The 13,093-nt window shown below is 42.8% G+C and overlaps 1 protein-coding gene across 4 annotated transcripts in view; it reads left to right on the top strand.

Moving 5' to 3' along the window:
- Window positions 1–13,093, top strand: part of GLIPR2 (GLI pathogenesis related 2) — a 30,495-nt gene that overhangs the window by 1,012 nt on the left and 16,390 nt on the right. The window contains exons 1-2 of one of the 4 annotated variants that reach the window (XM_066628467.1): window positions 189–231; window positions 3,591–3,702. In XM_066628467.1, coding sequence (XP_066484564.1) covers window positions 3,690–3,702 — 13 coding nt within the window. In that variant the 5' untranslated portion in view covers window positions 189–231; window positions 3,591–3,689. Of the gene's footprint in view, window positions 1–188; window positions 232–3,572; window positions 3,703–13,093 lie in introns of those variants that run through there. The other 3 variants (XM_066628465.1, XM_066628464.1, XM_066628466.1) reach the window with 3 other exon arrangements.

The following is a 13,093-nucleotide window of genomic DNA, read 5'->3' as shown; positions in this document are numbered from 1 at the left end:
CCCCCTTACCCCACCGTGTGGCAGTCCCCACTCTCCTTTGTTCTCACTCAGTACCCTCCTTCCCGCCACACATTGCCTCTCCTTTTTCCAATCCAGGGAGTGGAAGGAGAAGGAAGCCCAACGGAGGCAAGTAGGTGCCCCCATCAATCTGCTGCATGAGGTGACAGCTTCAGTTGACTTCATGGATGGGCCGGCCCTGCTGTCTTGTGTTGCTTTCTCTCCGTATATTGGGTAAAGCTGATCTCTACAAGAGATGAAACATGCAAAAGTAGTTGTAAGGACTGTCCCTACTGGGTTGGTCCAAACGGTCAGCATTCTGTTCCCAACATTAGCCAGTTAGATGCCCTGCTGGGATGCAGTGTTGCAACTGCACTAGGTCATAACCTTCCCCTATTCTCCTCATTCCAAAGCCTGATAATTCTGACTTGAATGTCAAGTGATAAGTAATTTAGAACTCACCTGGCAATCAACTGTGCAGCCAAGGGCAATGGTGATAAATAAGGGTGATAAATAAACACAAAACATTTTTGCTTTTGCAGTTTAAAAAAAAAACCTTAGAACTTCAGTGAGTGGGTACTGTGGGATTTAAGGCACTTCCTTCAGTTAATCCTATTCTAAATCACTACTGCTTACATTGTAGTCTAGTTGTATTCAATGATATGTAGACAGAGTTGCAACTTCTTGCTATTTGCTTGTGTTCCAGGTCAAATGCTTTCGTAGAATGTGCTGCTCCTGTCCTGGAAATTCTCATTACTAGTACATTACTTTGCATAATAGAAGTTGAACTTGTTCTGTAGTTTCTGTTTAATCAGTGTACGGTATTTTGCAACAGCAAAGTACAGTAATTTCTAAAGCACTTCCTCCATAGAGGTAGTCTGTTCCTCTTTTTGTTTGTAAAAGTTACACAGTGAGCTAAATAACTAACCAATTTCTGATTACCCAAAATCTGTTGCATGGGCATGGGTCATCTCATCTTCCTAACAATAGAGCCATCCCTGAGTATACACTTGACAATGGCTTCTTGCTTGCAGTTGCCATGCAGAAATTCTGCTTCCCATCTGTTGTTTTCTGGGAGTACATTTAATGTGTCATATAAATGCAGCCCTTTAGATACCACAAACCATAGTTTTCTGCATGGTATGTTTGCCTGAAAAGTCACCCTTTAGTTTAGAGCTGCTTGTGTATAACTGTATCTTCCCAAGCATTACATTTTCAAAGACGCTTGACTTGCCTGAGTATTTCCTCCAATTAAACTTATAGTACAGGAAGCTGCCCATATAAATGTCAATAAAAGAGACAACATTTGCTACAAAATTATGTAGCTAATGACCAACACATATCTTTTTGTAAAGAGAAACACTGAATTCTTTAAATGATGTAGTGTAATTCACTGGCACTTAAATTTGTTTTAATCACGTGTTTTTAATGATCAAAGTTAGGCGAAATTGCTTGGACTGTTCATACTGTAGCATGTGTGATTTAGGGATAAACTGTTGTATTCCTTAATGACCTGATCAATGGTAACTACCACATGGTGCAAGTAAAATATTAGATAGTGTCCAGTGATTTAAGTAGAATAAAACTCTTATGGGTTTTGGTGTTGTAGTCCCACACCTTTTCCTGTACTCATTCAGCATAGCCCCATTTTTGAAAGAAGCAGATATGAAGGACTACTAAATTAAGAAAGGTATCCCTGTGCATGCCTTTCCCTCATTGCTGGGCTGCAGTGGCATCACAAGGGTTTACATCACAAGGGTTTACATCACAAGGGTTTACATCACCTAGTGCAGGAGGCCAGTGATGAACTTCCTCCCATGCAGTGGATGGGGCAATGCCCTGGGCAGTTGGCGTGATGATGCACCATCACCCTGCCCCTGCTAGTTTTTTTACTATAATTTTTGATAGAATAGAGATATTGCAAACACAGTCCTGGTACGTGCTGGAATCCCTAGCATGTATGCACTGCTGAAACAGACGCCTGCGTTGGCTCAGTCATGTCGTGAGAATGGATGATGGCCGGATCCCAAAGGATCTCCTCTATGGAGAACTCGTGCAAGGAAAGCGCCCTACAGGTAGACCACAGCTGCGATACAAGGACATCTGCAAGAGGGATCTGAAGGCCTTAGGAGTGGACCTCAACAAGTGGGAAACCCTGGCCTCTGAGCGGCCCGCTTGGAGGCAGGCTGTGCAACATGGACTTTCCCAGTTTGAAGAGACACTTTGCCAACAGTCTGAGGCTAAGAGGCAAAGAAGGAAGGCCCATAGCCAGGGGGACAGGCCAGGGACAGACTGCACTTGCTCCCAGTGTGGAAGGGATTGTCACTCCCGAATTGGCCTTTTCAGCCACACTAGACGCTGTGCCAGAACCACCTTTCAGAGCGCAATACCATAGTCTTTTGAGACTGAAGGTTGCCAACATGCAGAGATATTGCAACGCAGTTTATTTCATTGCATTCTGCATGAAATTATGCATTGATTGATATAATAATATTATTCAAAAATATCAAGATTTTTTTAAAATTTTGGCCAGTAGTGGTGTCACTTCCCCTGTGCATGTCACCTGGTACACCCCCTAGGGACACCACTGCTGGGCAGTACAGCCAAGCCACCCTCTCAGAATGAAAGAGCAGAGTTTCCTTGCAAGGCAGATGGTGGAACTTAACCCCTAATACTTCCCTTTTTAAAAATTAAGTACTGCCCCACCCTTCCTTGACAGCATTCAGAGTCTAACATGTTACTGAAATACTTAAACTTACAGTGGTTCTCCCCCCCCATGCCATCTGTAAACCTCATGCTAGTTCTCACTAGCTAACTATACCTGCTCACTTTCATCCACTGGCTACATCTTTAAAGGTTCTTTCAGAGCCCAATTCATAGGGAGTTTCAGTTATATGAGCTCACTTAAATTTAAGGAGATTTGCTCACCTTGCTCAAGGACAGATTTATCTGGAGAGATAACTCACGTAAGTACAAAACCTGATTGCAACATCAAGGTGATAACTTGTATCTGTGAGTGAGCCACAGCAGATATTGTAGAATCTGTGTAGTTAGCATTTTCATATCACCTCAAATGCAATACTTTTCCATGGAGTTAGCTTACAAATCCATGGAGTTCGCTGCTTGTTATTGGAGTAATAAGAAATCAAAAGACGTACATGCATGTGTGAACAAGCCCTTTGTGGTTAGAATTGTGATGTGTGGCCACAGCTGCCTAGAAAGACTTCATTCAGATTTGCAGTATAAAAGAAAATTTCCACTTCTGGGAAATATGCATTTTGCCAACATTTCAACAGCTGTTGTCTTAAAAATGCGTCCAGCATGTTTCAAGTCCTGATGCTTTTACTAGGTTTTCCCCTATCCAGTTCACAGATTTCTTTGATTACTTTACTAAATTGGTATGTGAAACCACATGTTTTCTTGCGTTGCTGAGCTATCATGGAAGATAAATAATCCCTAACCACAAAGAGGCACCTAGTCAAGAAGAAGAAAAAATGTGGCTTTATTCCTTATAAGGCATCACTGGGCTATTTGAGCACACTGTGAATGGGTGTCTGCACTTTTATTGTCTGCAGTCTATTTCATGCAGGCAGCTGGCTCGGAGCACTATCAGAAACTGCAGGCTGTTTGTAGCAAAACCGAAACAACATTTAGAGAAGCCATTTCTTCAGTTAACAGTCAAGAACGTGACTATGGGAAAGTCAGGTTGGTGAATGCATATATGAATCTTGTACTCTGTGTTGTCTGTGAACAAATTTATGCTATAATGTTTCTCCATTCTTTGATGCTTTCTATAAATGTTATAGTAAATTTAAAAAATACTTGTCAGCCTGCCTTTATCTCAATAGTGTCCTAAGAAGTGTCTTTGTGACAGTGAAAACTAAGGCTCTCTGAATATAGTATTCAACTGTTTTGTTTTATACAGGATGCTGTTTGAATGCTAATATATGTGGTAATCTAAAAGTTGATCTGCAAGACACTTGCAAAAAATCATTATTAAGGCTACATGGTTTTAAAACAGTCCTTTTGTGACTGGATGCTTTAATGTATGTACTGTGTATTACCATTGGTTTCAACATTCATTTGCTTGCAGCATGCGATTAACGGTATGCAGGAAGCAAGCAGTTAGTAGCATCAGACTATTTGGCAAAAATTCAAAGAGCTTGTACTGTATGCCGGAACTTAGGCTTCACAGCTGTACAAGCTAAAATGAGAGGGAGTAACCTTTCCACCTCCATATTATACATTTGTATCACTGGTTTGAATCACTCATGTGCATTACTTTACTCCCCTTTCGAACTGTTAAACTCAAATTTCTGTAAGAAGGGTAGCTCTGAAGTTGGTGTCACTGTATAGAAGTTTCCTTGAAACAAAGAACACCCGTTGTTTTCTGAAGCATTGTTGTTCTAGATCAGAATCCAGTTTGCCTAGCAATCTTACTGAAAGTGGAAGTAGGAGGTTCTGCCTCCAGCTCAGGTCCCATTTGGTTGTCACCCTTGACTTCTTCAGGGCTTCTGTAGCTTTGAAAGCTGTACAACCAACAGGAATGTAACAGCTGCAGTTTTTTCTAGCATAACAGATGCCATGATGGGATGGGAAAAGTTCCATGTTACATTTTTTAGCTGTTTGGTGTTAAAGCATTTTTAAAGATGGCAACTTTAAAGTCCAGTGGCCAAATAACTTTGGCCCAATTGAACACTACCTGATGTATAATCAGACAAATAATAATCGGAGTTTGGGCCATTTTATTGTTGATGTTTATATTTACCTTTCCCTTTTAAAAATAGGCACAAGGTGACTTGCAACGCGAAATACCGCTGATACCCGCCTATAAGTCAACCCCACAGATAAGCCGAGGGCAGGTTTTGAGCCAACAATCATGGAATTTTTATGACCCTCGGATAAGTCAGGGGTTAAACTTATGGGGGTGTCTGACTATAGTTTTGTCTGATTTTACCAGATCCTGAAAAATAACCTACCACTAATTGTTACCTAAGAACTGTAGTCTCTTATTTATTAAAAACATAGTGAAAGATCATAAGATACATTTTTATTCTTTTTATTCTTTTTAAAATTCTGGTCTTCACCACCTTTTTGTAAACACTATCAGAGTAAGTGCACTGTAAACAACATGCCAGTAAAACAGTGGTTCCCAACCTGGTATTCATGTACTCCCAGGGACACTCAACAGGACCTGTAGAGGTACTTGAAAAAGAATGGAATAATGGCAGAAAAAGGCAGGTTGTGCTCCAGAATGCTCCAGAATGCTTTACAGGGCCAGCAAGGCAGGAAGGAAGGTAGCTAGTTGACTGTGAAAGCCCCACCAATAGCTAGTTTTTGGTCATCAATTCAGTGATTGAAAACCAGCACAGTAAAAAAGTTGAAACATAATATGGAAAGTGATCAATCAGCCAGAATTTCTCAGCACACTTCTGGTGCAAAACAGTGCAAAGGCAGAGTCTTCTGTTCTTCAAACAGATGAAAAGAGAAAACACTGTAATAAATACATGAAGAATGGGTTTTCATATGGGGGAGATGAGGGCTTGTATTATTAATTACAAACATTTTGCTAATAGGAAGGGTACAATTTATGGAAATGGGCTGCCAAGGGATATGCAAGTGAAAAAAGTTGAACCATGAATCAAATCCACCTTTAAGGTGTCTGGTGTGTTAAGCCAGAAGCTCTGCATACAACATATAACACATAACTGGGAGTGTGCAATTCAATTCACAGCAGAGAGATGCAGCTGCATATATTTGCAACCCTTTTTACTCAGAAGTAGACCCACTGCTTTCCATGGGTGGTGTTCTGAAGTAATGGTGCACTGAATTGCAGCCTGGGAAGGAGGGTCCCATCCTGGTGTTTCAAAAAAACAGACCTGCTTTGCAAGCATTTGCCAAGCAGAACCAGGTTGCAGCAGAAGGAAGGAGATTAAAAGGTTAACTTTGGCTGGAATTTCCCAGTTGCAGTAGAAACAATCTCTGCCCTGCCTGCCTGGTGCCTGACTGCTGCTTGAGAAACTTTGGAGCCTGAGAAAGGAAACTGTTCAGAGTTGAAAGGCTCTGCCGTCTGATTGACCCGGAGATCAGGCAAGTGAGAATTGGAGCTTGATTACTTGGCAAAAATTTCACTATACCTATCTACCGTAGTTTAAAGAATAGTATGTAACAAAATGCAATGCCAGTAAAATAATATAAAGGCAAGAGTGTAAAAGTACAATTTTTAAACCTAAATTCAGAAATGTTTTGCAGAAGTAATAAATTTTAGTTATGATCTGGTAATAGGAGGTAGCTATATCAGTGTTGCAATTGCTTTGGAGACCTATACTTGATTGAGAGGAGGGTTGTAAATTCTTTAACAATGAATATATCATCACTATATAGCTAGGTTTTTGGGTAGTGAACCACCTTTCTCAGGTGGTATCCCTGTTGCTTCCTCCATTATTTTCTGTTCTCTGTGCCTCGGTCTTGTGTGCTAGAATTCCTTGTAGGGAGGGACTGGGAAGTGATATTCTACCTGTTGCACAAGAGATCACAGTGCAGTCCTCTTGACTGTAGGACATTTCTGACACTTATCCCCCCTGATGTCTCTTGCTTGAGAAGCAGATGTGTTGGGGGAGAAGTGCTTCCTTTCCCTTGTTCTCCATTACCAATCTTTCCTGCTTCCAAATCAGAAGACGCATGAAGGAATTGTGGCAGATGCATGTGTGTGTGTATGCACCCAGTTCTTGTTGAACCAAAGATGAGGCAAGGCAAGGCAAGACAAAATTGTCCATAGCAACAAAGAGCAACCAGAACAGAGTCTTCCAGTTGCTCAGACCAGCAAGTAAGCCTGACTTGTAAGCTTGACTTGTCAGCCCTTCTAGAGATCAGGGGAGTACCAACATACCTGCCCTGGCTTTTTGGTGTAAGGCGTCTTCCTTGGCTGGCAACTTTTTGAGCTGGGTGCAATGAAGCATAGGCTGCAGCTTTGCCTACTGTCTTTAGGATCACCAGTTCAAGATGCCCTGTGACCTTGAGTCCTGAACTCTTTCTCCCATTGTGTCTTGCTTCCAGGTGGGACACAGAGGATGTTCTCATTTTTGCTTTGTCTATCACATAAGTAGCATCTCTTCTCTAAATCCTTGGTCTCATTGGAATGGTAAATGTTAGTTATATTCCAGTGAGGTTAGGTAATCAGAAGTTATGTTTGTATACAAGATCTGGATGTATTGTATATGTCTGTAGGCTAGATAGACAGGTCATACTGGCTCTGCAGGTTGAAAGCACAAGTTGACTGTTCTGGCTGGTGGCTTTTATTTGTAAAGAAAAAAGGGAGGGATTCTGAAGGGGAGGGACTGCTTGCATGCCATGGTGCAGTACCATGCAAAACTTAGTACTTCGCATCCCCTATAGCTACACTACTGCATCAGGGTGGCGGTTATAGTTTGTTGCTTGTCCCAAGCATCTAGTGCAGCCATTTTCAACCACAGTGCTGTGGCACTCTGGTGTCCCGCGAATGGTCTGGAGGTGAGCCATGGGAGTTTGGGGGAGGGTCACTTATTAGTCGGGCCATTGGAGGATGTGAGCCCCCCACCAACAGCATGGTGTGCCTTGTCAATTGTCAAAAGACTGATGGCATGCTTTGACAATTTTAGTACCTTGTCAGTTTGCTGTGAGATAAAAAAAGTTGAAAATCACTGATCTAGTGGATGGTCCAAGGGAGCCAACTGACTAGGATGCCCCCAACTTATTAGTGTCCTCACTTAACTTGATAATAGTTCTGAATGCCTGTTAGGGGGTGAGGGGAGGTAGCTCTTTCCTCAGGGCAGAAAGACACAGGAAAGTCTTGTAGAAAGGGCAAATGGCTAAAAATAGAATAGACCAGTGATCCCCAAACTGGTGAGTCATGACCCACCAACCAGGGAAGCACTTGTCCCTGCCCCTTAAAGGGGTGGGGGGAAGGTAGCAACACAATCCCCATCATGCTGCTGCCTCCCCACCTTTCAACAATTTACAGTGTTCCAACTCCCTTATAGGAATTTGGGAAGCACTGCAGTAAACACAATCAGATAAAACAGGTCTTAGAATTAGAGACAAAATGAAAACAATAAATTCTGATGCAACTTCCTGAACTTTCTCTGTCTAGCCTGATTGATTTGGGATACTTGGATACATCTCTGATATTCTGTGGTTCAGCTTCCATATCAGGAAGGAGCAGTTTCAACAATGTCCAAGTTAACCCTGCAGAGTGCTAGGTCAGAGTACACAGATTCAAACTAGCCAGCTCCTTCTATGGACAACCCCTGGCAGCAGATGGTAATGTTCTGATTGGCTCATCCAAAGGCAGGAAGTCTGGTGTCAGCCCTTTGAATCTGCACTTGGCCATAGTCATTTAGATCAACGGTCTGCAAACTGGAGACTGCTGTGTTCCGAGAAAGGCTTCCCTGGCATGAACAGGCCATTCCGCTGAGAAGCCTCCTTATCGTGCCACCGATCTCCACCAAACTGCATGTGGGCCAGCTGCATCTGCCCAGAAATCTGGGCACAAAGCCTGCTGGGGCAACTGACCCCAGAAGCGATTGGCCGGTGCACAGTTTAGGGGAGATTGGTGGCATGATAAGGAGGATCCCCACAGGAACAGAGCATTCAGATCACCCGGGGGATGGCTTTGGCCGTGCACTGGATCCGGCCTACAGGAAAGGGTATGGAGCACCCTTATCTAGATGGTCTTGACCCATATCCAAGTGTTAGCAAAATTCAGCAGGACATTGGTTGTGTCATTTCTGGGCCAAGGCAGATTACACACACCCTAGCTAAGTTAATACGATGGATGATGATCTTTGTAACTTGCACATCTTAGCCAGCATGGTATTACCCGCCATGAAGGCTTTCTATGAGGTTTGTTTGTTTATTTGTTTACTTGAAAAAATTTATATCCCACCTTTCCCCATGCCAAAGCGAATGTTCAAGGCACCTTACAAAGCTCTACAATAAATATACAATGTGTCGCAACAATAAGTAAAAAAAAGCAAAGCATTAAAACATTACTTTTAACATTATATATTAAAACATAAAAATATTAACAAAGAAACCAGATACAAGAAAGGGCACCAGGATGCAGGTCTCTTGTTGTCTTGTGTGCTCCCTGAGGCATCTGGTGGCCACTGAGAGATACAGGAAGCTGGACTAGATGGGCCTTTGGCCTGATCCAGCAGGGCTCTTCTTATGTTCTTAAAGTAAAACAAAGCAAGACCAACACACAACAGCAAGCCATTGGGGAGAGAATAAATTGATTCAGGGGAAGTAGTCAAGCCATAGCGCTGTTGCAGAGGGCAAACATCCACCCATCAACCAAATGCCAGACAAAATAGGCATGTTTTGATCCCTCACTGAAAAGCCATGAGGGAGAGAGTAGTTCTTAGTTTCCCTGGAATGGAATTGTGGTGCCACTACTGAGAAGGCTTGCCCCTGAGTCACCACCCCACTTCCTAGAGGTGGCTCTTCGAGAGCCGCATCAGATGTCCTAAGAGAGTGAGCTGGAATGTATGGGAGAAGGTGATCTCTCAGATAGCCTGGACCCAAATTGCGAAGGGCTTAAAGGTCAAAACCAACACCTTGAATTGGGACCAGAACTGAACAGGCAGCCAGTGTAGCTGCTGAAGCAGTGGTCCAACAGTCAGATTGCTCACAGAGTTCTATAGTGCTGCTTGCTTCAATCACTTGCTAATGTGATTGTGTTAAATCCATTGACTAAAATGCTTGTTCACATTTGCTTATTCACAAATACCTGAGTTTTACATTGATAATATTCATATGTGCCCATAAATAGCATAAGAGAGGTTCAAAGGCCTCAGATATTAAAATATTCTATGCATGTACCTGACAACTGGATATTCTCAAATGAATCCAGCAAATAAGAATAGATCTGCTATTTCAGTTTGAAGTTGGTTTCTTATTTTATACCAAATCAAACCATTTAAAAGATGGTCCTGGAGTTCCCTTAAGAAGGATTCCCTTTTGCCAAAAAGATGACTGGATTTCCTCATACTTGGATATTTATAGTCTGCCATGAGAGCAACATGATTTCTGACTCAAGCATTTAGAGCAGGGGTGTCCAAAGTTTTTGGCAGGAGGGCCACATCAGCTCACTGACACTGTGTCTGGGGCCAGGGAAAAAGAATTAATTTACATTTAAAATTTGAATAAATTTACATAAGTTTACATAAATGAATATATTAAAGATGAACTTATATGAATGAATGAAGGTCTTGCAATAGCTCAAGGCCTATAAAAGGCCTTGCACAAAGCAAGGCTGGCCTTTCCTTTGCTGCTGCTACTGCATCAAAGATGTGAAACAGCAAGAAGTTGAGGGAGCCCTCATCCCACAGCTCATGTGAGAGGTCAAACAGTCGCCCTCACGCTGTGAGCAGTTGTGTCGGGCCAGTGCGGGCTGCAACAAATCTCTGGAGGGCCAGAGGCTCATTGGAGACTGGGGGCTTCCTAAGGGCCGCATTGAGAGGCCTCGAGGGCCGCATGTGGCCCCAGGGCCGGGGTTTGGGCACCCCTGATTTAGAGTACTGTATCTTAGAATAACTTTTAGAGGGGAGTCATGTTCATCAGCTGCATGCAAATACATAAAAAGGATCTTCTTGCCCTTTAAGGATGATCACATTTATTGTACTATTAGCTTTTGTGGACCACAGTATACATCTGATGGAGTTAAATGAAAAAGTTGTGGTTCAGTACATGTGTTAGTCTTGAACAAAGCCATAAAGCTGTTGTTTTTGTTCTGAAACAGGAAGTTAAAGGTGTTACTAGAACTCCTTTCTCAGGCTGTCATTTTCAAATAGAAAGATGACATAACACTATGAGATTAAATAAAGTTAGCACAGGAGGGCATTGGAGTGACCAGAGCACATATTGACAGGGAGTGGGATCGCTTCCTGGCATCCTTTTTGCATAATCTGGCTATATTCAAACAATCAATCCAAATTTGTTAAATTGGTGTTCTGCAATTGCATGTTGCATCATTCCCTTCTCCATCATGGTGTACCACTACCAGACCCCCTAGCATTTCATGGGTGAAAATAGGGACACTTCTCTGTGTTTGTAAATAGCTCACACCAAGGATTATTGTTTGAGTTCCCTCTCAATTAGACATTGCTGAGGACTCTTTAGGCTTTGTTCATTTGTCTTCTGAAGCAGGGTGTGTTGGTAAATTGGTCACAGCAGTTTCCTTAAAAAAATCCTCAAAGCCTTAACAATGTTTAATAGAATAATCTCACAATGGATCTGCTTGTACCAACAAGAATAGCTACAACTCAAACACATTCAGCAAACATTAACTGTTTAGACAGACAGTTGTGGGAAGGCATACCTTGGCATTTTGTGACTATGTCCATGCATTTAGATTCACGTGCACTAGAATCAGATGCATCTACCACCTTCTGGTAAAAAATTTACCTTCTAGAGATCCTGGGGAACCTGAAGAACTATTATGCATATGAATATACATTAGCAAAAATTTTAAAGGGTCATCTGCAATACCTTCCTCTCTCCTCAACAGCAGTTTCCATCTACATCAGTGCTGACCATGCTGTTAGCACTGACCATATTTCCTCTTAACCAGGATCTGCAAACATACTTCAAACCCTTCTTTCAAACTCTGATTAAGAAGGGAAATCTGGGTAGTGTTCATCATGATTATCACTGATGCAGATAGCAATACTACTTCATGGTTAAAGCACAGAAGAAGGAATTCACATGGTGGAGAAAGGAGGGAGTGTGTGAGCCTTCAGCATGATCCCAATCTCTAAATTCATTTAATTTAATACATTTATACCCTGCCTTTCCCCGACTGCCATGAGCACCTAAGACAGCTTTCATAAACTCAAACAATTAAAGTTATAAGAACATAAGAACATAAGAACAGCCCCGCTGGATCAGGCCATAGGCCCATCTAGTCCAGCTTCCTGTATCTCACAGCGGCCCACCAAATGCCCCAGGGAGCACACCAGATAACAAGAGACCTCATCCTGGTGCCCTCCCCTACATCTGGCATTCTGACTTAACCCATTCCTAAAATCAGGAGGTTGCGCATGCACATCATGGCTTGTACCCCATAATGGATTTTTCCTCCAGAAACTCGTCCAATCCCCTTTTAAAGGCGTCTAGGCTAGACACCAGCACCACATCCTGTGGCAAGGAGTTCCACAGACCGACCACGCGCTGAGTAAAGAAATATTTTCTTTTGTCTGTCCTAACCCGCCCAACACTCAATTTTAGTGGATGTCCCCTGGTTCTGGTATTATGTGAGAGTGTAAAGAGCATCTCCCTATCCACTCTGTCCATCCCCTGCATAATTTTGTATGTCTCAATCATGTCCCCCCTCAAGCGTCTCTTTTCTAGGCTGAAGAGGCCCAAACGCCGTAGCCTTTCCTCATAAGGAAGGTGCCCCAGCCCCGTAATCATCTTAGTCGCTCTCTTTTGCACCTTTTCCATTTCCACTATGTCTTTTTTGAGATGCGGCGACCAGAACTGGACACAATACTCCAGGTGTGGCCTTACCATTGATTTGTACAACGGCATTATAATACTAGCCTTTTTGTTCTCAATACCCTTCCTAATGATCCCAAGCATAGAATTGGCCTTCTTCACTGCCGCCGCACATTGGGTCGACACTTTCATCGACCTGTCCACCACCACCCCAAGATCTCTCTCCTGATCTGTCACAGACAGCTCAGAACCCATCAGCCTATATCTAAAGTTTTGATTTTTTGCCCCAATGTGCATGACTTTACACTTACTGACATTGAAGCGTATCTGCCATTTTGCTGCCCATTCTGCCAGTCTGGAGAGATCCTTCTGGAGCTCCTCACAATCACTTCTGGTCTTTACCACTCGGAAAAGTTTGGTGTCGTCTGCAAACTTAGCCACTTCACTGCTCAACCCTGTCTCCAGATCATTTATGAAGAGGTTGAAAAGCACTGGTCCCAGGACAGATCCTTGGGGCACACCGCTTTTCACCTCTCTCCATTGTGAAAATTGCCCATTGACACCCACTCTCTGCTTCCTGGCCTCCAACCAGTTCTCAATCCACGAGAGGACCTGTCCT

The sequence above is a fragment of the Tiliqua scincoides genome, chromosome 5 (genome assembly GCF_035046505.1).
Source record: "Tiliqua scincoides isolate rTilSci1 chromosome 5, rTilSci1.hap2, whole genome shotgun sequence".
In the NCBI taxonomy this organism is placed as follows: Eukaryota; Metazoa; Chordata; class Lepidosauria; order Squamata; family Scincidae; genus Tiliqua; species Tiliqua scincoides.
Note: the sequence above shows the minus strand (reverse complement) of the source record. Positions and strands in the feature narration are given on the sequence as shown.